The 26335-nt window shown below is 31.2% G+C and overlaps 1 protein-coding gene across 2 annotated transcripts in view; it reads right to left on the reverse strand.

Annotated features, from left to right (window-relative positions):
- Positions 1-8190: 8190 nt before the first annotated feature.
- LOC143071523 (protein mono-ADP-ribosyltransferase PARP14-like) overlaps positions 8191-26335 on the reverse strand; it is a 60703-nt gene continuing 42558 nt past the window's right edge. For both annotated transcript variants that reach the window (XM_076245880.1, XM_076245881.1), the window contains 12 exons: positions 24188-24409; positions 23737-23824; positions 19750-19860; positions 18832-18900; positions 17953-18132; positions 16069-16242; positions 15069-15256; positions 13936-14142; positions 13222-13438; positions 12419-12597; positions 11291-11471; positions 8191-10298 (listed from right to left, as the gene is read on the reverse strand). In XM_076245880.1, the coding sequence (XP_076101995.1) occupies positions 10009-10298; positions 11291-11471; positions 12419-12597; positions 13222-13438; positions 13936-14142; positions 15069-15256; positions 16069-16242; positions 17953-18132; positions 18832-18900; positions 19750-19860; positions 23737-23824; positions 24188-24409 (2106 nt within the window). In that variant the 3' untranslated portion in view covers positions 8191-10008. The remainder of the gene's footprint in view (positions 10299-11290; positions 11472-12418; positions 12598-13221; positions 13439-13935; positions 14143-15068; positions 15257-16068; positions 16243-17952; positions 18133-18831; positions 18901-19749; positions 19861-23736; positions 23825-24187; positions 24410-26335) is intronic.

Here is a 26335-nt window from a genome sequence, read left to right on the forward strand (position 1 = left end):
GTTGAAGATACTCACATTTCTCGTTATAAATTTATAAATAAATGTCATCAGTTTTCACAGAAAAAAATGATAAAACATTTTATTTGATGTAAAACCAAATCCGGAAGTTTCTTTAATCCTATAAATGCGGATTTTGATAGAAGCAATAACTCAAAGTTAACATGGACGCATTGTTTCGTGCAATTCAGTACTTCATCTATGTGTTGTTTTCTTCATGCAAAGAATTTCAAATACATGATTGTTAGACATAAAAAAAATGTTCAACTGGGTCACCAATATGTTTTTTTAATATCCTATTATTGCAATTGTTAACAATAATTAATTTCTATGTACGCGTTTGGTTTTTGTTGCACTTCAGTGTTTTTTTTATTAATTTGTTTTCCTCTTACAATTGGTGCCGTATTTGTGTTCTCCTTATCGATTTATGACTTTTGAACAGTGGTATACACTGTTGCCTTTCTTTGTTGTATAATACATGGACTAAAATGAAAAAAAGTTACACAAATTATACAAATGTGACAACTATGACGTTGAAACATCTGTATAACGGCTGTAAAAGCACATGTTTTATTTTCATTAAAAATATTGAAGAATATTTGCCTTTTACAATTCTTTCATTGTAAATTTAAGGGGAAAAAATGAATACAACACGTTATAAATTTCTTGTGTCGGAAACGTTTTCTGGATGTACCTTCAAAGCCGAATATTTGAAATCACCTAAACAGGTGAAGCGCTATATAACCAAAATGGACCTAAAAAAAGCCAAATCCTTCTAAGGTCAACTTTGTCTGAACCTTTGTTTCTGATAATTTCTAAATTTATTTACGGACCTTTTTATCAGTTTGTTTTAAATCATGTCAGTATAGAAGAACTGAATACTGAGCCTCTGATACCCTCTGGGACTAATAGTTGATCATATAGTCAACCAGAAAAGGTATCGACCCAGTCTGATGAAACTGATAACTAATGTGAAAAAATGGTTAAAACAAATATGTTGATATGATTAACATAGTATGAAATTTTTTGACATCCCGTAAATAATCAAGGGTATACTGCCCCGCAAATATAGTATACACGTTTGAGTTTTGTGTTACTAGTTTGTTGAATCATAGTAAAAGAGGGGCGAAATATACCAGAGGGACATTCAAACTCATAGATCGAAAATAAACTGACAACACCATGGCCAAAAAAGCAAAAAGACAAACAGTAAAAGTGCCCTGCATGATGCATGTATAAAGGCCAATACAATTAAATGTCATATATATTTCCAGCAATGTGCATAAATTGTATGATCTTTACAAGTGCTTTACAGAGTATTGTTTTACGTGTATTACAGTTTGTAATGTTTTACACTCACGAAGTACGTGTAAAGAGTGCATAAATCCTGAGATATATCCCATTTATAAGTAATTGAAAAGACATGATATAAATTTATCGCATGTCAGGTTATTTACATACATTAGTTGTCATGAACTTATTGTATCTCCTTTCATTTAATTGTCCTTAAGCTTTGTCATTTCGCCTTAGTTATAAGACGAACTCGGTTTTCTTGTTATTAGAATGGTTCTATTCTACCTTTTTACTCATCCGTTTATGCTGATGTCAATCAAGGTTAATACCTGCTTTCATCCAGCTGTTCTATTTTGCACATTCCTCTATGATGCTTTTAAATAAATTTTCAATTGTCCACCACTAATAAATTGTCCAGTGAAGTAATAATCATCAAACATATTAATGCGTCTTCTCTCATCTGGCTATTTTCGCCCCCATCTTCTTACAAGTTTTACGTCTTTTAAAGCAACGATTAACTGGCAAGATTTATTTACAGGTACTCAATGCAGTTTTGTCATAAACTGGTTTATAATTCGAACTATTGACAGAATTATAAGGTATATCACTGGATTGAGCATTCTGTCTCTTTGTAGTTATATGGTGAATTGCACTTAGCTCAGTCCAATCTATTGCATTGTGTGTGATATTTAAAATTGTAATCATAGAACACACATATGCATGACAGTGTACATACAAACTGAAATCTTATGTAGCGAAAACACTTTGTCTAATATAGGATTTGTATATATAAATCCTTGATGTGATCTAAAAACTATTAGGATTGTTCTCACGCGAATTTTCAAGGATCCAAATAACTTGAGGATACTGCTAAATTTTGATTTAAAGTAAAACTGCTACTGCAGTAAGATACAAGGTGTATCTAAATTTATGTTTTAATCAGTTATACTGCTTAATGAAAAGTCATAAATACAAAGAGTTTTAAATGTATATTCATCTGAAAAACCCACAAGGCTTAATAAACTTCCAACATCTTATATTGTTCAACTTTGCCACTGTTTAGTAAAATAATATTTGTGATAAATAGTTAACATATTGCTGTGTGGTTTTTTTCTACACTGGATGGAGGTATTGGGGAGGGTTGAGATCTAAAACAAACATAAACGTTTAACCCCGCCGTATTTTGGAGCTTGTCCGTAGTTAGGAGCCTCTGGCCTTTGTTAGTATTATATGATTTTTAAATTTCAGTTTCCTTAATATATTTCGGAGTATAGAATGACGTCCATTATCTCTGAACTAGTACAACTTTTTGTTTTAGTGGACAGCTGAAGCAAGAAACCGGGTGCGGGATTTTCTCGCTGTATTGAAAACCCATGTGTGGCCTTCAACTGTTTTCCGCTCTTTGGTTAGGTTATTGGCTCTTTGAGACATTCCCTATTTCCATTCTCAATTTCATATTGTCAAGGCTTGAATTAAAACATTTTAGCGCAACCTTTTTAATATCCATAAATGATCAGTGCACAGTTTTAAAATGATTTGTCCATAACCTCGTGGTTCATACTATTGAATAGAAAGCAAGATGCAAGGCAAGAAAATTATTCACCTAAAGTATTGCTGGCAGGGCACAAACATGGAAAATGATTCATGAAATCTAGCCTAGTCTGTGGTAGGAATAAGGGTTTGGGTTTATGGCTAATGTTATAAGAATGTCAACCATACTTACTATGTTTAAAAGATTAAATTACTCATTACAAGTAATGACAGCCAATTCCATTGAGTTTGAAGTCAAATGCAATATCTTTGGTAAGCTTGCTTGCTAGCTGAACCATTAAATAGTTATCAAAGGTACCAGGATTATAATTTATTAAGTCATTGTTAGATCAGGTAAACTACCCTGCTTTAAGAGTAGACTAGTCCAGAAGATAACCAATCTATCTGTCTGTTGGACTAGGCTACTTCGAAAGGAGGGTAGTTTACCTGGTCTAACAATGACTTCACGGTTCAGCTAACAAGCAAGATAACCAAAGATATTACCTTTGGATTCACACTCAATGCAATCGGCTGTAAAATGATGAGCATCAGTTCTGCAATTGTCCTGCACATACCTGAAATATTTATCTCTGGACATTAAGCAACCAACCATCAGTTCTACAACAAATGCTGAAAACTGAAATTGTATTATAAATAACTTGGATAACCTAAAGAAATAAATGCATCTTTATTTGTGATTTCAAAATAAACAATAACAAAAGACACAAGACAGACATCTTATTTAAACAGGAAAACAAAAAAGTAAACTTAAGAAAGAGGTAATGTTTTTCTAATTAGTTATTCTATTTTGCATGTTAACAAAAATACATATGATATAATTAGGCAGTCTGTGTTATCATATCAATTTAAATTATACTCTGGGGATTCTATTCTCAAAAAAAATCTTACAATCAAAATTGACAGTAATTTGTTCAGAAATAGTCATGACTTACTAGTATTTTTCCTCAAAAGATTTTTGGTAAAAAGAGTTTTTGATTCGGAATGTCAATAACCTATTAGTTATAGATACAACTTAGGTCATAAAATAAATCAAGGAAACTGACAAAGTAGTATGGTCCCCACTGGTACATTTTTGTCTGAGGCACAATACCAATATTTAACAAACAAATCAATACATGTTACTGTTGTATAAATTTTTGTGGAAAACGCTCAAACCAGAGGGTTGGCAGGTATGTCAGTATCTTGCTGATCATGAAACATAACTTTATAATAACATGCCAAAAAGAAGTTTGATAATTTCAGGATAACTGATGTGTCTATACATAAAAAATTCTACTATTCTGAAAAATTCACATTTGAACATTGTAAAGAGACTTCATGGATGATGATTTTAAAGAATCATTTGCATACTAAAAAAACATGTTTGAGCAAAACCTAAAAATGACCTACTGTCAACCTAGTTTTTTCAATCTTAACAAAAGCATAACAAATCCAGTCAGCAAAATTCTCTTTAATTTGATGGTTAAAGTCCTAGTTCTCTTAAACAATTTATATTTTATATATTACTGTGGATTCATTATTATCTTACCTTCTATACATTTCCAGGAATATGATTGGTTAAAAGTGTCCGCGTGCAAACCGTGTATATTTGATATTAGGTTAGTAGGGAGGCGGGGTTTATCTCATACACGGTTAGTAGTGGAGTCACGTCCCTTTATATTCCATATTAGGTAAAAAGGGGGCGGAGCTTATTTCATACACGGTTAGTAATGGTGTTATGTCCCTTTATAAAAAAACAAAACGGTACTGAGAAAAAAACTTAAAAGTTCCAATAGACGAAGAAATTGATGATTAAGATTGAAATAAATTCACAAAACACATTTAAACCTTACAAGCCGACTCGTTATTGTTGGCATCTGTTTTTGTAGGATAAATGGAAGTATTTTCTTAATGCTAACAGTATTGAAGACTTGCTCATTTTGAGAATCACTAGTCTTAATTTCACACATTAAGATAGTCGGTAAGATAAATTCGTTACATAGTGTGCTAGTGACGTAATACGGTATATATGGGGTCAGTAAATTCCATATGGGGATTCGAGCTTCGCTCTCACCCCATATGGAATTTACTGACCCCATATATACCGTATTAGGTCACTAGCACACTATGTAACTAATAATATTTGTTTGATAATAATTTTTCCTGGATTTTGTGGGTACAGGTTAACCACAAATTTAAATGTTCAACGGACTACAAATTTTCTAAAGGAATATATGCAGACTTTGCCAAACCATAAAATTAAATATCCATGAATATGCAAGTTTTCCTCTATCCACGAAAAATTGGTACCCACAAAAATAATAGAATCCACAGTAAAGCTCACGATCGCATACTTTAAAACAAGTTTGAAGTAATAACATTCTTTTTTGAATATCAGTTAGGGAGCTTACTTATCAATCTTAACAAAATTTTCAACATTTCAAGTAAATAGATTCAAGCAAATTCAAGATAATCACATTGGAGCTTTTTTAACTATATGTTCAAATATTCTATACAAGTTTTAGAATTTTATTTAAAGAATTCTCTTGTCTTTACAAGAAATTTGGATGGATAAAAAGATTATACAATTGGTTTATGTTAGGCATATAAAACCAGTATCTGCATTTTTATTTGCAAAACAAACACAATAATACATATTACTTATAATCATTCACAAATAATATCACAAACAAATATCTACCAGCTGACTCTAAGCTTTAGGAAAGTTATCAAACATATAATAATATCTTTATTCAATAAATAATTGCCAGTTGATACATAAAATCATCACTTTGCAATAAACAAGGGTCAAAAAACAAATATTTCTATACAAAAAAAAACAAACAATAAAGGGGATGGGGTGTCATAATTTGATAAATGGATCTTCGCCTGGTTTCATTTCCTTTTTTAAACACCTAAATGCATTTTCTTTAAAGATCTTCCTCCATGATTTGACTAAATGCATATTAAATGAAACAAAAGGATTAAGTATTATTAGTGCAAATAAATCACATATGTACACCAAACTAGGGAGAATAACTTTCATTTCATAGTATACTGTTATATACTAGTATTTCCTTTTTTCCTGTCCTTTCTCCTTAATTTCTCTGTATTTATGTTTTTCTAAAAAGGGACAGGGTGAGTGAGATAGTCACACTCTCCTTTAATGGGGGTTTGTTTTATATTTTACCATCTTATTATTTGCTACGATCTATTATCTTTTCAATCTATTTTTCAGTGCCTTGTTATAAACATATTCAACTTAGATTGACGTATTTACATTTAAAATGTTCTATTTAAAACTAATATTTTTATCACAGATTTTTTTAATTATCACAGTTTTGTAAATTATGCAATTGAAATTAAAATTACACATTGTCATCATTGTCACTAGCTTTCACTCATCATACATATACAAACCATACACTCAGTTTATTTGTTTGTTGACACTGAAAGGTGATCAGAAATCATCAACAATAATAATAATGGCCAGGGGCGGATCCAGCCATTTTAAAAAGGGGGTTCCTAACCCAGGACAAAGGGGGGGTTCTAATTACATGTCCCAATTCAAATGCATTGATCGTTGAAAAAAGGGGGGGGTTCCAACCCCCAGAACCCCTCTCTGGATCCGTGCCTGATGGCAATCATCCTTATCACACACATTTCAAATAGATTGTCCTTGTGCAGATTAAACTGAAAGCTTCACCTGACTGTTGAACAACATTCTATTATAATTGCAACTAAAATGAATTTCTCAATTATCAATAAAATTATTACATTTAAGTTAGAGAATACATGGTCATGTTTTACTATATCTATAAAGCTCTAAGTAAAGGTGAGTGATCTTATTCATCACTTTAAAAACAAAATTAGTCAGCTATGCATAATATGCAGGTCTGAGAGACCATCTTTAAAGTATGACACTACATTCATAAAAACAAGATATAAGCCAGTAAAGCATAATATAATAGCAAATAAAAAGGGAAAGTGTTCATTAGACATAGATGATTCTCCCACTTGCATATCATATAATAATTTAGAGGGACATAACTGAAAAACTGTTAAAGTGAAAGGATTCAAATTTGTATTTAATCTGAGTTTTGTGTCAATAACAATTGTGTATAAGTTTCATAACATTTGGTGGAGGCAAACTAAAGTTAAGGAACAGACACAAAAAATTCAGCAAGTTTATCATTTGTAAAGGGGTAAAACTCTAGAATGGTTTAAGTGACACCACCAAAATTTAAATGTGATCTGTATTTTGTTGTTTTAAGCATTTTGTATCAGTTTAATAGCATCTGGGTGAGGCAAACTGAAGAAAGAGATCAAAAATGAAAAATTTTAACATTTGTAAAGGGTCATTATAGCTATAGAACTCTAAAAATGAGACCCCAACAATTCAAACTTGATCTGTATTTGGTGGTAATAAGCATTGTGTATAAGTTTCATACCATTTGGTTGAGGCAAACTAAAGTAAGGGAACAAAAAAGAAAAAATCAGCAATTTTCCATTTGTAAAGGGGCATTACTCTAGAATGGTTTAAGAGACGCCACCAAAATCAAAATTTGGTCTGTAGTTTGTGGTAAGAAGCGTTGAGTATAAGTTTCAAAACATTTGGCTGAGGCAATCTAAAGTCCAAGAACAGATATCAATGTTGGATGTAGGTATGGACGAACAATGGTTACACTTAATGAAAAAGACCTACTCTTTGAGGAAACCCATTTGCCTGTTATATGGACTATAGTATTTCACTAAGTGAAGTAAGATTAAAGATCACTTGTTATCCGAGATTCAATGATTAGATATCACTTTCTATTACAGATAAATGAGAATAAATAATTTATACATATAAAAAAGCATGATTATTCTTAAATAAAGTATATCTTTGTTAAAAATCAGATCAATTAAAAGCATGCTGTATTAACATGAATTAAAACATAACTTATCATATATATATCTAAATAAGAATGTGTCCATAGTACACGGATTCCCCTCTCGCACTATCATTTTACATGTCTAAAGGAATATATGCTGACTTTGCTAAAACCATAAAATTAAATATCCATGAATATGCAAGTTTTCCTCAATCCAAGAAAAATTGGTACCCACGAAAATAAAAGAATCCACAGTAATAATCACATTGGAGCTTTTTTAACTATATGTTCAAATATTCTATACAAGTTTTTAGAATTTTATTTAAAGAATTCTCTCGTCTTTACAAGAAATTTGGATGGATAAAAAGATTATACAATTGGTTTATGTTAGACATACAAAACCAGTACCAGTATTTTCACTTGCAAAACAAAAACGATAAAACAATATCATTTATAATCATTCACAAATAATATCACAAACAAATATCTACCTAAGCTTTAGAAAAGTTATCAAACATAATAATATCCTTATTTAATAAATAAATGCAATAAATGAAAATCTGCATTTTGCAATAATCATGCGTCAATAAAAACAAATATTTATATACAATAAAAACAAAAATAAAAGGTCAGACTTTGAAAATGGAACTTCACCTGGTTTCATTTCCCTTCTCAGCGGCTCAATGGAATTTCTTTAAAGATCTTCCTTCATAATTTTACTAAATGCATATTAAATGAAACAAAAGACTTAATATTAGTGCAAACAAATCAAACACAAACTAGAGAGAATAACTTTCATTCCATACCACACGTTCATGTATTTCCTTTTTTCTTTTCCTTTCTGTTTAATTCCTCTGTATTTATGATTTTTCTAAAAAGGGACAGGGTTAATGAGATGGTCACTCTTCTTTAATGTTGGTTTTTTTTTTATATTTTACCAACTTATTATCTTTCCAATCTAATTTTATCTCTGTTTTAAAAACATATTCAACTTGGATTTACATATTTACACACAAGATGTACTATTTAAAATTAATACTTTAATCACAGAGTTTTCTATATATCACAGACATTTAAAAATTGAGCAATTGAAATCCAAATTACACATTGTCATTATTAAAAATAATGGCAATCATCCTTATCACACACATTTTAAATAGATTGTCCTTGTGCAAATTAAACTGAATGCTCCACCAGACATGGTTATGTTTTACTATATTTATAAAGCTCTTAGTAAAGGTGAGTGATCTTATTTATCATTTTAAAATCAATATTAGCCAGTCAAGCATAATATGTAGGTTTGAAGGGCCTTCTTGAAAGTATGCCTATACATTTATATAGACAAATCTTTACAGCAATATGTATGATTTTTTGCATTGAGATCTGAATTGATATGTCATAGGTATATATATTGTATCAGTTTAATAGCATCTGGCAAACTAAAGAAAGAGAACAGAAACAAAAAAATTAACAATTTTAACATTTGTAAACGGTCATAGCTATAGAACTCTTAAAATGAGGCCACAAAAAAATGAAACATGATCTGTATTTTGTGTTTATAAGCATTGTGTATAAGTTTCATACCATTTGGTTGAGGCAAATTAAAATTTAGAGAACAGAAAGGATTTTTTTTTTTCTATTGTACAGGGGCATTACTGTAGAACAGTTAGAGCCAAAATTCAAATTTGGTCTGTAGTTTGTGGTAAGAAGCATTGTGTAGTTTCATAACATTTGGTCATGTTGGTAGAGGCAGTCTTAAGTTAGAGAACAGATACCAATTTTGGATGTATGGACGGACGGACACTGGTAAAACTTAATGCCCTCTCAATTATGGCGGGGCATAAAAAGACTATATGTTTGAGGAAAACCATTTGCCTTTTATAGGGACTAGTTTTTCACTAAGTGAAGTAAGTTTAAAGATAACTTGTTATCAGAGATTCAAACATTACATATCACTTTCTATCACAGATAAATGAGAATAAATAATTTATACATATAAAAAAGTATGATTATTCTTAAATATTCAAAGTATATATTTGTTAAACGTCAGATCAATTAAAAGCATGCTGCATTAACATCAAATAAAACAAAACTAATCATATATATATTTTAAAACCCAAAAAATAAGTTGTAGACTGCAAAAAAACAATATCACAATATATAGCATAAAATAACATTATATAAAACATAACTAATCATAAATATATTTTAAAACCCAAAAATTAGTTGTATACTGCAAAAAAACAATATCACAATACATTGCTATTATGTTATTTCTTCCAACATTGTACAACCTGGAGAATATGTTTGTACATTATTTTACAAAAGATATACAGTATTCAGGATAGGCTTGTGTGTCATTGAATATGACATACTCCAGAGGGTTGTTAACATCATTAACACCAGAATCAAAGTTTAACATTGTTCCATCACCCCTCTGTGGTAAAACACGCATGTTTGGATCTCCTTTACAGTATTTACCAGTTAAAACTTTACTCAGGAAAATCTGACTGACACTCGTTGTAACTCCACCAGGAGAAACCCAGTTTCGTGCTGAGTAAGATGCATCATTTGCAAAGTATACACCATATCCAAACCATGTACCTTCAAATAATAATAACAATAATATATAAACATGTCAAATTCAATGAGCAAGCTATAAATGGCTCTGAAATGGCAAAATTAAAACAAGAAAATTAATGGCTTAAATTATGTAAAAAAAAAAAAGAAAAGAAAGAAAAACAAATATAATTTACAGCATCAAACAAAAACCATTGAGTTCGGGCTTCTGACTTGGGACAGACACATGCAGAATGTGGCCGAGTTAAAGATGTTTGTGAGCTCCAAAATACATTTATATGTATATGTTCACCTTTTCTGCTTTCCAAATAACTTTTCTAGTCATAAATGCCAAGTGATGAGATGGGTTGAACTGCTTAGAGGGTCAAATGAGCTTATCGTTGAGTTACTTAAACAAGTGGCTGTAAAGAGCCTGTGTTGTATATGTGCATAATCAAGAAGAACTCTTTGCAACCATGCAGTGTCAAGAATAAAATTCATGACCAAAAAATCCTTTTCTGTTGATCTTAATTTTGTTTTGCTGATCCTTATGTCTGTTTAGTTTATCTCTATTTTTATAAATTTTTATATAATTTTTTTAAATCATTAAAGGGCAATTACTCATTTGAGGAGTGGACAGTTAACTTACTTTATCGGCAACATACGATTTGTTTGAGGATTTTGCCTTGCTGATTAATTTAGTTATTAAAAAGTTTCTATTTTTCTAGTATAAAGTTCATCATATAAGTCAAAAAGCAAAGAAAATTGGTAAAAATTGTCATTGTAGGGCAATAACTTTACTAATGGGTGAACTGACAATACCGAAAATGCAAAACTAACTTGTTTTAAGATCTTTCCTCTATCTATAAGTTTTCAAAATAAAAGACAAAGATGAAAAATATTACTAACTCCAATATGTAGTCTCCTGACAATGTAGATAGTTCTCCCCTTAATTATGAAAGTTCAATGCAGGTAATTCCTGAAATATAAAAGCTCACAATAACTTCTGTAGATTAACACTCCATCTTTATACTTACCATTTTTACCACAATAACTTCTGTTATAACCATACATTATTATACTTGGTACTGCATCACTCCCAGTTCCATGCCAGAGTTGTTGTTCAGCCACAACATTTGAATTCTGGTTCTGATCTTTTATAAGCTTTCTTTTTGCTGCGTACATCTGGTACAAAGATATATTCTGAATTCTTTCAATCTGAAATTAAATAACAACTCTTTGAATTCTTAAATCGTCAGCATTTAAAATGGAATATAACTTTATTTTAAGTAAAAAATCTTAATTTATACAAGACTTCTGTCAAATAGAGAAAACTATCCTGTCAGCAAAGGTTTTTCTTTTTTATGTGAGGCAAAGAGACTGATGTATACAAACCTTCAAAATTTGTTAGTTTTAAAAAATTGACACAAGTTAATTAAGGATGTGTACTTGATTAATGTTTTATTAAAATCCAAGAACTGTGTATTTTGGTGGACATTTTTGACAACTGCAGTACTCCATAAAGTGTTTTTGTTATATAATGAAATAGCAAAAATCAGCCCTCTTGTCAAGGTTTGCTTAAAATGAAAGAGGGTTGGTGCCTTCAAATACTGTAATTTAACTCACCACATTCTTAATTTGTCTGAAGTTGAGATGCTGCACCACTGTCCCAGGTGAGGTAGGGATTGACATCTTCTAACTAAGTTAACCCCACCCTATTAGGCAAGTGCCTGTCCCAAGTCAGGAACTTGTTATGCTGTGGTTGTCATTTGTTGCTGTCTTAAATATTTGTTTTTCATTCATTATTTTGTACATAAAGTAGGCAATGTTAGTATTCTCGTTTCAATTGTTTTACATTTGTCATTTCATGGTCTTTAATAGCTAACTATGAAGGCTATCTGGTTTTTCTCATTGTTGAAAGCTGTATGGTGACATATAGTTGTTAATTTCTGTGTCATTTGGTCAATAGTGGAGAGTTGCCTCATTAGCAATAATACCACATCTTCTTCTTATATAAGCAAAACTACTGCAAATTGATATCAAAATAGAAAGAGCACATGGCAAAAATATATCTATCAAAATCAATTCTCCATAGCAAGGAAAGGATTCAGGTTAGTATGATAGCTTATATCATGTTATGAAAAAGTCTCATATATAAAACTTACTTTTGTTACTTTGAAAGTTGAAGCATTAAACTGAGTTTTGTATTGCCCATTGAATACTGATGTCTTAAACAGTTTTACCACATCCATAAATTCTTGTGAGCTGTTCAACAGAGTTATAACCTTCAAATTCTGATCATTATTATCATCCCATTCAGAAGGAAGACTAAATATGTCGCCACCTGATTCAAGAAAAATGAATTATCACTATGCAATATAGAATTAGTTCAAATTAAATAAACTGCTTCACAGATCACACCTTGATACGACTGCAGAGATCCAACTATGAACAGTTTAGGCTAAAATGGACTCAATATTCAAGCTTGATATAGATCAAAATTTGAATTGTAATATATATTTGACACATTATAGGTTTCTAACACAGAATAAATGTAGTTAAAGAACTTGAAATAGGTTATATAATTTGAATTTACATTAAATTAAGTAGTTTTTGCTTTAGTACAGTATACTGTTACACTGTGCTATTGATCTATGCTAAGTAAATCTGTTTTCAGTCTAAATACAAATAACAAGAACATTATCAAATTAAATATGTACCCAAATATTGCTCTGAATAATTGACAATTACATACATCATGAGGAGTATATCTAAACAAAACGCATTTGACTAACAGGTCGAGCAACTGATGTTCTTTAACCCTGCTGACTGCCATGGTGATTGCCAAATAAAATTGATCACAAGATGTAACAAAATAGATCTTAATACAAATTTAATATTAAACAGAAAATATATATACAAACATCATCATAAACAGAATGGCAGCACCTCTTTTTAGAGTAAATACCTTTTAATTTTTCTCTTCTGATAACTTCTACTGTGTCAGTTGGATCATTTACAGGATATTCCTTCATAGTATTCAACTCAATTATATATTTATCACCAGAAGCTGAATAAAAGTCAACATCAGATCGTTTAGAAGTACCACGATGTGCATTCTCAAGATGCATATTTATCAAATCAGGATATGGTGTAAGAAGTTGTTTTCCGTGTTGGTCTATTTCCTACAAAGAAATTAAAAAAATATTACGTCAATCATCCTCTTCAATTCTCTCATTTCATGACCTTCAGTGAGACAATTTTAGTCAAGAAAAATAATCTAGATGAAGGGTTATTTCTCAAATGTTTATAGATTTGGACCATACATTTCCATTTGTTTAAGACAAGTCATGGTACAGCATGTTTTTCCATTTGCACAAAATTTGCCATATATTTGGAATCAACAAAACTCTGTAAAGGAGATCTAAGGGTTCAACCATTGATAGCAGCAGCAATGGTGTATAATATGGCATTATTCAATTGTGATGTTATATGTTTCTCTTTTCCCAGAGAATAACGCAATTTAAAGAGATTTGGAGAAAACAAAAATCTGCCATAGATTTGGTTTGATTGACATTTGTAACATCAAGTTTAACATAGATTAGGAATCTACCCTAGAGTGTTGAGTCCTACAAATCTATTTTTTAAAAATTGTTTTTTTACAAACATTGTTTATACTTACTTTGAAAAACCATTGAACTTGGTCATTCATGATTTTTGCTTCCTCTTCACAGAAGCGTCTATGTCTAAATTTGCTCAGCCAACCATGGATTTTATTTAAAGCATCTATTATGTGAGACTTAAGCCCCTCTAAAACTAGCTGACTTGTTTTTTTATTTACACATATCTTAATAGGAAAATCTTTCTTCACACTATGGATTGCTGCTTCCTGCAAAAGATATAAAAACTACACTTAAATAAGGGATGGCAACAAGTGTACAAAAATTGCTTCTAAAACTAAATCCACACAAAGACATTGATCCAAATAAATAAAATCAGGAGAAAGGTTTAAAGAGCTAAGAACACAGAAAGCACCAATCATAACATGCATGTTCATCAATTTAGTAGAAACTGGCCAAAGACCAAAAGACTGGAAACAAGCAAATAGCACAAACCCTGTATGTAAAAAGACTGAATGTTACAAAGCTGCAAATTATAGACCAATCTCTTTTAAACGTGTTTCTGCTGCAAAATAATGGAACACATTGTGACAACTAACATCATGGACCATCTATAAACAAACAACATCCTTATGACCTCCAACATTGGTTTCCAAATGTGGAGCTCATGCAAGTCACAACTCATCTAATCCATTCAAGAAATACACAACAACAGAAATATTCAAATAGATCTTATCACACAATGGATTTTGCCAATTATTTATAGTATAACTAATCGGCGTATTTGAATAGCAAAAAATAAGACAACGCGTGACCGAACGACGCATGGATTAAACGAGTGCGCAGCACGAGTTTAATCCATAGCGGCGTTCGGTCACAAGTTGTCTTATTTTTGATATTCAAATACGGCGATTAGTTATACTTTTTATTAAATTGTCAAATTGCTTTTTTTAAGAAAGTAATGTAGAAAATGTAAGGAACTATATATTTTTCCTACGCATGTTTTGTTTCGATGTTATCGACGTCTTGACAACGCCTATTGTTGTATGACGTCAGAGAGTGAAATAACCACATTTATTTCACATGTGAAATTATCGGTTTTTATTTAACTAGGAAATCAATGAAATTCATTGCAACCAATGTAATAATCTTAGATAAAGTCCACCGACTCTATGAACTAAAATACTATAACTACCTCATTGGTTGTTAACTCTTTGATAATGGAATCATGCATTTCTTTCTTTTCATACTCTGATTCTATAGCTTTCATCAACCTCTGTTTGACACTGTGAGTGTTCCTTTCTCCATAGATTAAAAATCTTACAGTATCAGTACCTACTGGGTCATCTTGCATCACAACAAATTTACCAACTGGACCAGCAGCTTAAATAAATAATATAAAAAAAAAAAAAAATTATAATAATAATAATAATACATATTTCTATCATTAACTTTTATTAGTCTTTTAATTGTGTCCCTGATAATACTCTATTTCATTTTTTAACAATATTTGTATATAGCTCATAGATAAAACTGTTAGAATTAACTATATTTCATGTGCTTTAGATTAATCATGACCTCTCTGTTGCATTGGACTAAAACTTACATCAGTTGGAAAAAGACGAAACTGATTAAGGGGTCATTCTTCAATAATTGCCAACCATTTTCCAAAGTGTACAAAACATACACTTTTCAGGTATATGGGACTAAAAATAAACTATAACATATCTGACGGTTTTATTTGATGACATCTATCTGTTATGCTCCTAATTTGTCAGAATAAAGATGTTATTTTCAAATGCATAGATGATAAAAGGCTTCATCGCAGTAAAAAAATTTTTTTTTAACCCTATGTAAAAGAAAACATTTAAAAAAAACAACTAAAAAAACCACATACGGTAAACATGATAATTTTTAACCCCCAACAAAAAATTTGACTCAAGATATTAAGGTTAATCTATCATTGGTGACCAGTGGGTGTTATGCCCATCAACATAGGAGACATAAAAACAGAGTTTTTACAGAAAACAGCTACAAAATAAATTAAAAAAACATCCTTTTTAACCACAGAAATTACATTTATTTTATGAGACTACATGAAAAATACAATATAAAACAACAGAATATAATACTTTCCCTGATATAAATTTTTTAGTCTTTTAAACTTAAATACATAAGAATAACCTTAAACATACCTGGAACTGTTTGTGATGCTTGGCCTATACCTTGTAACATTGATGTTACCATATCAGGTTGAAATATTACAAGATATACATGTTTTAATGTTCTTAAATCATTCTCTTCTAAGTACTCCTTGAGACCCTCTACTATAGTCTGACCCATCAATTTAGGATTTGTAGCATTGCCACCTGAAGAAATACAAACATAGTCAAATAATTTAGATGAATAAAAACAGTATTCAAATATCAAAATAACAAATGTACCCCTTCAATCTAATTTTTGCAAATATTCTTTTTACACACCACTGAATTTTTTTCTTTAATATGCAAAATATGTCATATGGTAGTTAAATTGACTTCTTCTGAAGGTGTTTTTTCAACATTATAACATGATACCACCATTCAGTATTTCTGCTAGTGAGTGCTGTTTTTGTAGAACATTAATCTAAATGTGGACTTTAACTAGCCCATTAATCATAAATAGATTTTCTTGTAGTATCAACAATGTTTGACTTGTTAAACAGTGTTTTCTAGAAATACATTACACTTCTACATTTCAATATCTATAATTTAAGTCTAATGTATGACTAGTCTGATGACAATCTCCTAAAGTACTGCCGAAATTGAGAGCTAGGCACCACAGACATTGATGTGGACAATATGTTAACACTCATCCTCTTGGTTAATACTGTAGATTCAGTCAAAAACTCAACAAGAGGCTGTCACAACGACAGCAAACCGGATTTATTAACATTTATTTGTGTCCTGGCAATATCACAAGAACCATTACTGATAAATGGTGAAAGTGAAAATCGTCAATATCAAATTTGACCTCCATTTTGTCATCAGTATCAACATATTAAAATTTGAAAAGCTTAGATTGAATGGTTCATGAGTAAATGCAACAACCTGAATGGAAACGCCATTTTACGATCTTTCAAGAACCATAACTCCTGAACGGTAAAAGTCAAAATCGTCATTATTGAACTTGACCTCTATTTTGTCATCAGTAACAACATATTAAAATTTCAAAAGCTTTGGTTGAATGGTTCATGAGAAAATGCACGGACACGACGGGAAAAACCATTTTTCAATCTTTCAAGAACCACAACTCCTGAACGGTAAAAGTCAAAATCGTCATTATTGAACTTGACCTCCATTTTGTCATCAGTAACAGCATATTAAAATTTCAGAAGCTTTGGTAGAACAGTTCATGCATAAATGCACGGACACGACTGGAAACTCCATTTTTCAATCTTTCAAGAACCATAACTCCTGAACGGTAAAAGTCAAATTCGTCATTATTGAACTTGACCTCCATTCTTTCATTAGTAACAACATATTAAAATTTGGGAAGCTTTGGTAGAACAGTTCATGTGTAAATGCACGGACAACTCCATTTTTCAATTTTTCAAGAACCATAACTCCTGAACGGTAAAAGTCAAAATCGCCATTATTGAACTTGACCTTCGTATAGTTGTCAGGAATAACATATTAAAATTTTAAAAGCTTTGGTTGAACGGTTCATGAGTTAATGCACGGACAACATTTGATTGCCGATCACCGCCCGCCCGCCCGCCCGCCGTACATCCCCAAATCAATAACCGACATTTTTGTCACAAAAATCCGGTTAAAAACCCTATGTTCTATTCTATAGTGGTAGACTGGCAGGTTCATCGAATATATTTTTCTTAATCTAAATACATGAACCACAAGAATGGTTGTGGCCATGTTTGATTCTTATTGACCTAGTGGTTTCAGAAGATAAATTTTTTGTAAGATTCAAGGAATGAGGCAAGACAACTGATGCAGAGTGATGGCAATTTTCATCCTAGCACTTTAAGCCAGGTTGACCAAACAGTTTATGGATAGTCATATCTACACTTTTTTAAGCATTACCTGTTCCAAGAGCAGGCAGTGCCAATGTGTTTAATTTCTTATCTTCAGCTTTCTTCATTGCTTTTCCAATCATTTTCTTCCATTGTGCAGAAGTAGACTGATATGTTATATGAAAAATAAACTGTACTGGAAGTCCACAGCCACTTGTTGATGTTATCTTGTGTTTCTTCATATGTTCTCCTATAAAAAATACACGAGTGAACAAAAAATTAAATTTTATATATAATTAAGGACAACAGCTCACATTTAACAGCAATATCTCCAAAACTTTGCATTGAAGATTTTAGACTCTACATATTGTGTAGATGTTGTTTGCTTATCATTTTGCTGTTTTCATTTTCTTTCTATCTCTTACAGTATTCAATATGATATGTAAATTAAAAAAATCATTTAAAAAAAACTTCATTGATTTCTAATTTCTCACTGCATCTCTAATACATCATTAATGTTTAAGGATGTTAGCTACTACTGATTTTGACTTGTTTGTCAGATATTTGGACTCCTCTAGCTGTATCTGTGTGGTGCAAATACAAATTTTGCCTGCTAACCCTTAATTTTCTTTTCATAATTTTCAAATTACATATTGTTTAAAAGCATTTTTGAAAATCTTGTACAATCCTTGTAATTTATTAACATTTTTTAAAAATAAATAAATGTGCCATAAATATATAAAAAAAAATCTTGAGAAAAAACAGTTCTCACCAAATTTTCAATGGCTTATATCTGGAAAACAAGCACACAGACCCTGTATTTTTTGCTGCTTTTGTAGTTCCTTTATTTACATACAATCAATTTATAGCAGTCTTTTAAAAAGCTTGTAATTTTGAATGAGAGTAGCGATCATCCTTAGTTAGAAAGGTCTTTAATTTTCCAACTTACTTTTCTTTGTGCATTCTTCATCCAGTTTCTTCTTGTCACACTGAGCTTTCAAAGCTTGGGCTACTGCACCTGTTAATAATTCAGAATTGATGATCACTATTACTGACTCAATAGGTCATAACAATTAGTACATGTATATTTTTTAGTTTTAACTAATGATGTAAAGGTCAATGTTATATGAAACTTATCAAGGAATATGAACACTTTACATTCTTTCCTATGCAAATATAGCTGATTTTTTGCTGTATATAGTATCTGACATATGAACCTAGCCTGAAAAACTTAACTTTTGACTCCTTGAAATGAGGTAAAGATCAGATGAGCATGTAACAGGCTATTATTTAAACTTGGAATTATTTTTAATTATGGAATTTGCTTGATTTCTTGTTATTGAAATTTTTAATAAATTCCATGTTTATTCTATACTGAAATGTTCTGTGCTGCGCACAACAATTTCTATTACAAAGAAGATAGTATATTTTCAATAGAATGTACTGTGCTGCGCACAACACTATCTAACCAAAATACATTGTATGGAAAGTGTTGTTAACCACTCAAAAGATTATAATACCAAATAAACATGGAATTTATTAAAAAATTTAAACACAAGAAATTATGCAAATTCCATAATCAAAAATAATTCCAAGTTCAAATAATAGCCTGTTATGTACACTTTTCAATAATTTCATATCCCAAACTGACAGTCAAACACCATTGCACCAAGGACAAGAAACTTTATGTGTTGAAAATTTTGATTGTTATGTTTGTTATGCAATAAGTATGAACAATTGTATATGTGAAATTATTTAAATAGTATATATCTGGAAATCATAATCTTTGAGTTACAAGACACCATTAAATGTGACATATATACTTTACTGACTAGAAATAAATTAAGAAGCCAGCTAACCACTTTACCTTTTGACAAATCCAAATCAACATTGGTACTGTTAACAATAGCATCACATTTCTTTTTAAGAATATTTCCCTGCTCTACACTGAATTTCAAATCATCTCCAATCAGAAATTCTGAAATAATAGTAATGTTCAACTTAGGAGCAATGGATAGAATAGTTTAAAGGCCACATGGGAAGGTTTTTAAACATGTATTAAGGAGGCTTTTAAGTCAACTTTATTGAATAGCATATTAAAGGTTGTACCTGTGTATCAATTTTGTCTAATTTCAAGACAAAAAGATATCATAAAGTATGCAAGCTGGGCCTTTGTAAAAATGTCAGTTTTCTAGTACTGGTAAAGGATAGACACAAATGCAGCATCTAGCTGTATGTGAAACATAAAATATTATACAAAATTTGTGAATTTTTAACAAAAAGTGTTCTTGGCTTAGATACCTGATTTCAGTAGCTGTTATTAGCTTTGAAATATCAGCACTAACTGTGAGTACTCTCAAATCTGTTCTGTATGTCTTTATTATTTTTTGTTAGTTGATTTTGTGCTTTATATCGTTTTATAAAATAACTTCAGTCCTTCTTTTTTTTTATCTGATTTTTATGGGTTGTTTATATGTTCTGCTGATACATCAGTGTCCCAGGTAAAGGGGAGGGGGGTTAAGGTGCACACAAAAATCATACCACATCCTTTTTTTATAGTGAAAGAAAACAAGAGTGCACACGCTGAAATGTCTCACCTTCTTTACTAATCATTGATATTATGTTAAGAGTCCTAGCTAAGGCTTAAATTAAAATATTGTTTGTTTGCAGTTTACCGAAAATCCTCCCGACTGTGAAAATTTTATTGCTTTAAATTTGAAGAAATTTTTTTTAATACCTCTTTTGACGCGATCCGGAACTTTGGGTCCTTTCCGGAAATGATTTAAAGTCTGGGTCAATTACGCGTTTCAATTTCGGTTTTTCTTAGCCTCCCGTCAAGCGTTCATGTGACCATTTAATGATAAAGCACATGGAAATTGTTTACAGGTATCCATGAAGTAACGGAGGAGTACTTTAAGCTGTCGTCTCGTGTCAATTTTAAGACAACTAACAAACAAAAAAGTTTATTAGTAAACTGTTTTTACAGATTCAGGCACATGTAATGATGTGTGATGAAATCATTGACGATAACGCAGCGGATATTCATAACTGACACGATAACCATTCTGTCTCAAACAAATCGGGTTCAGAATCTGTGGAGCCTGACTTTATGGAACCAAATTTCAGTGGTTAAATAATTCGACAGCAGCTTTAAGTATGGCATATTTTCTACAAATCGTTGTGAAGACGACAAAGATGAAACCACTGCTCCGTGACTTAAATCTTCATGGATATCTGTCAACACGCCTGTACGGAGGAAGGGCTCATTTGAAATGTTAATGGATATAGATCATACCAAATCAAATAAGAAGCAACCCTAACTACACAAAGATGTAGAGAAAATGAATGGTTAGCTTGAAAAATAAATATACTCTCTCTATATTAAATCCATCTTCGATTGCATTGAGTATGCTCCTTTAGGATAAGGGGGGCTGCCCCACTCATTGCAATTATTCTCTTTCTTACAATATTAAATATACCCAAACTGTGTGGCCTGTGTGAATTCAATTTAAACATGTCCTTAGGAGCTATGCTGCCAATTTTTTTTATGCATTAAAAACATTTCAGTACAGACCATTTACTTTTAATGAGGTGCTATGGATTTCACTCCAAACTTTAGATTTCTTTGGTTTTCATTAAAGCCTGGCAAAAATATAACCTTATCACATATAATTAAATATTGTTAGAAATATGAAAACAGTCGGATGTCTTAATACTTTTTTTTCAAGTTGCCTTTTTTTCAATTTAGGAAGATTCAATGGTTATTTTTTTTTATTAAAAATACACTCTTTAATAATTGTCTTATAAATTTATAATATATACATCTTTCTGAAGAAAATACTCTACTCATGAAAACATTCTAGTCAAGAAGCATACATGTCTGAATATATTTCTTTAAAACAGTTCTAGTCATAATGACATTCCTTGTTTATAAGTGTTCCAGTATTTAATAATTATACCATATTTTATGTAATAAATTGGATAATGGCACTACGTTAAAGTTTCAGTTTTGGTTAAAAAGTTTTTTTATCTGAAAATGCCTGTTCATTTGATGTTGGTTTTCAGCATGTCCAGTGTTTGTTGTTTTAAAATGGTCTTTTTTTTCTTCACAAGAAACTTGGTTTAGTGTAACTGCTTGTTTAAACTGTATTTTGGCTGATAAAATAAAATATTTTTCCTACCTACCGACCCTTCAGTCTGAAGGTACAGTCGGAAAACTGCAAACAAACATATTTTTAAGGTTGGCCTAAGTATAAAGCTTTATTAAAAACTGTCACATAAACTAAACATTAACCAAGATAACTAAACAAAGACCAATGAACCATGAAAATGAGGTCAAGGTCAGATGAACCATGCCAGGCAGACATGTACAGCTAGCAATGCTTCCATACAACAAATAAAGTTGACCTATTACTTTTAGATTAAGAAAAATAGACCAAAACACAAAAACTTAACACTGAGCAATGAACCGTAAAAATGAGGTCGAGGTCAAATGAAACCTGTGCGACTGACATATAGATCATAAAAAATTTCTGTACCCTAAATATAGTTGACCTATGGCATATAGTATTAGATAAAAAGACCAAAACTCAAAAACTTAACTTTGACCACTCAACCATGAAAATGAGGTCAAGGTCAGATGACATCTGCCCGCTAGACATGTACACCTTACAATCATTCCATACAACAAATATAGTAGATCTATTGCATAAAGTATGAGAATAACACACCAAAACACAAAAACTTAACTATAACCACTGAACCATGAAAATGAGGTCAAGGTCAGATGACACCTGCCAGTTGGACATATACACCTTACAGTCCTTCCATACACTGAATATATAAGCCCTATTGCTTATAGTATCTGAGATATAGACTTGACCACCAAAACTTAACCTTGTTCACTGATCCATGAAATGCGGTTGAGGTCAAGTGAAAACTGTCTGATGGGCATGAGGACCTTGCCTAGCACATACCAAATATAATTATCCTATTACTTATAATAAGAGAGAATTCAACATGACAAAAAATCTGAACTTTTTTTTCAAGTGGTCACTGAACCATGAAATGAGGTCAAGGACATTTGACATGTGACTGACGGAACTTCTTAACATGAGGCATCTATATACAAAGTATGAAGCATCCAGGTCTTCTACCTTCTAAAATATAAAGCTTTTAAGAAGTTAGATGACGCCGTTGTCGCCAGATCACTATTTCTATGTCGAGCTTTCTGGCTCGACAAAAATGTATACTATTACCTGTCTGGAAAGGCTCAGCCTGCACATTTTTGGGAGGCACAGACTGATGCAAACAAAGTAATTTAAATTCTTGGGTTGTCAATTTCTTTAAGTTTGACACCAATACTTTTGCTGTTGATGACACAGGTAAAAATCAAACTTTGGAACCAGGAAACAAATTTTAAAATCATATTAAAAAATGTATCTTTATCTCAATTTTTCCAAGCACAGCATATTTATATGGGCAGATAAAAATAATGTCATCAAGGTAGGACAATAAACAGACCAGTATATCTGCCGTTGGTTAAAATCTACTATGAAATCAAGAGAACCAATCCATATGATTGCAGATCACTTTGTGTCATTCATATAATTACTAAGGAAAATTTCATCAAAGTCAATGATTTGTTATCTGAATGATTAAGACATAATACCATGTATCTTCTACTACAGTTTCAACTTTGTGTGTATTCCAATGCTTCATGTTACAAATGATATAAGTCTGCGAAATATTTATTTTGTATCTCACTGAACTTGCAATTATTAATCTTTACAATTGTGCAAGTATTTCTAATTGTTTTTTAGATTATTTTTATATTTTTTTTGAGTTTTCTCACCTCTGGTGTCTGTTCTATAAATATTAACTGTTCTTTTTGGTCCTGAGCTAGGTCTTGGAATTCTTTTCACTTCTTCCGCTTCAAAAGCCTTTATTCAAAAGATTAGAAACAATTTCAATTCAAAGATAACTGTGAGAACAAATACATGTATAGTAAAAAATACAATATTTTCATTATTCATTAAAAATAAATAAAAAAAAAAAATTGTGATTTTTAGATATATATAAAGATATACAATGAAATTTGTTTTACATGCACACGTATAAAAAAAACTAGATACATCAATGATGATTGTGGCCAAGTTTGGTTAAATTTGGCACAGAAGTTTCAGAGCAGAAGATTTCTGTAAAAGTTAACGATGATGGACGACAGACGCCAAGTGATGAGAAAAGGTCACTTGGGCTTTTAGGCCAGGTGAGCTAAAAATAAATCTTGGCATAATGTTTGTTACCTTCACTGTTTTATCGTCAGAAGGATAAACCACTAGCTTCACTTCCTTGATTTTACTGCTTTTGTTGTTGTCAGAGAATTTGTCAACAATATTGTACATCATGGCAGCAACTCTCCAAGGTGGATATCCAATTATACCAGTACCCATAGCTGGGATGGCAATAGAATGTAATCTGGATTTGCTCATTGTCTCTAAGCAGGTGTATACAAACTTCCAAATTTGCTGTAACAAAATAAAAAATACTGTTTTACATTCATAACAATTTCATCATATGTACATGTACATGTACTGAAAAGTCAAAATATAATTAAATGAAAAAAATATCTGTATTTCTTATGTCAAATCATATGATCTCAAATAATTGTTGATCATGCAAAAATGAAATATGGATACAGTAAAGTATGGGTATATTTTTTAGTACTATAATTAATTCTAAGGTACATAAATGTTAAAGGAAGCAGACATAATAACAGTATCTGAAAAACTAACTGAACCACAGGAACTGAAAATTGACCAATTCACCATATATGAGGTCAAGGTCACATGAAACCTGTCAATCAGACAAATACACCTTACAATCATTCCATACGCCATATATAGTTGACCTATTGCTTATGGTATTTGAGATACCGAATTGATTATAAAAACTTAACGTTGATATCTTATCCATGAAATGAGGTAGAGATCAAATGAAACCTTACATATACCAAACATATTCAACCTATCATTAATAACCAAGAAACTAGATTTTTTTTTCAAGTATTTCTTAACCATGAAAATAAGATCGAGGACAATTGTCATACGACAGAAGGAAACTTAAAAAATAAGTCATCTGCGTACAAGGATTGACGCATCAATGTCTTCTTCTCTATGAAATCTAAAGCTTTATACAAATAGTCTAAATTTTAGATGTTTATACTACATACTGTAAAATCATCTTTTTTAAAGTGGATACTATTTTTCATGGATTTAAAGGAAAAAGGTAATTTAGTGGATATTTTTGATTTCATGGTTTTGCCTTCAAGACTATTCAAAATTTGTTCTTCCATAAACATTTAAATAAGTGGTTCACCTTCGTCATGAAAAAATTGGTATCAGGCCATAAATAATGAATCTACAGTAAACTAAAGTAGGTCATGCAAGTGATACATATTTACTTGCAAAAATTCAGTTCATATTTGGAATATCAAATGCAGAAACTGCTATCAAAGAAACATACAAATAAAGAGATAAACATGATAACCATCATACCTTAAAAGTCACTACTATTATGCTAATTACAAATTATTGTGATTAAAATGTACACCAATACTTAGAATCTATTTAACCAAGTCAATAGTATTCTGGGTAAAGAGACAAAGAATTATAAGGCCACACCAATTTGATTCCTTGTTCGACGGACCCGCCCGCACCTATTTTTTTCAAAACAGATTTTTTTATTTTTATTATATTCCCGCTTCCCGCATCCGGAAATGAAATTATGTCCATTTTCCGCACCGGTTTTTTTGTAAGTATTATATAAAGATCTCAACATTTGTTTTTTAAAATCACAGTCTAGCCTTTATATAACGATTTTAAACCTATCAGCACCCCACAACACTGTAAATATATGCGAGAATATTTGTTTCAGCATGAAACCAATTTATTCCAAGCGGGAGTGCTCCGATATAAATAGAAATACCAGTACAGAACAAAACGTTGGTTTCTTTCCCCCTAACTTATATTCCCTATAAAAAAAAAGTTCGTTGTTAAAATAAAGTACAAAGAACTTCTGAAGGATTTGCCTTCAACTGCAATTATAATGTATGGTGACGGTCATACCCGCTGCAGGTTTGTGCACCTGTCCTGGTTGATTCAGGGACCTGTCGTTCAGCAGTTATCGTTTGTTGATGTGGTTCATTGGTATTTTCCCTTTTGGAAATATAATTTAGATCGTTGGTTTTCCTGTTCGAATTGTGTACAATACTAAGTTGTGGTCCCTTATAGCTTTCTGGTTGGTCTTGGTCAAAGCCCTGTGTAAAATGCCGTACTTTGACCTGTTTGTTATAATCAGGTTGGGACCAACCCTCCCTCAGACAAGGGCCTTGAAGGGTTTCTTTTACCATGTTTACTGTTGTAGAAAAGAAAATAGAAATACTAAGGATTTGT

The sequence above is a fragment of the Mytilus galloprovincialis genome, chromosome 4 (genome assembly GCF_965363235.1).
Source record: "Mytilus galloprovincialis chromosome 4, xbMytGall1.hap1.1, whole genome shotgun sequence".
Lineage (NCBI taxonomy): Eukaryota > Metazoa > Mollusca > Bivalvia > Mytilida > Mytilidae > Mytilus > Mytilus galloprovincialis.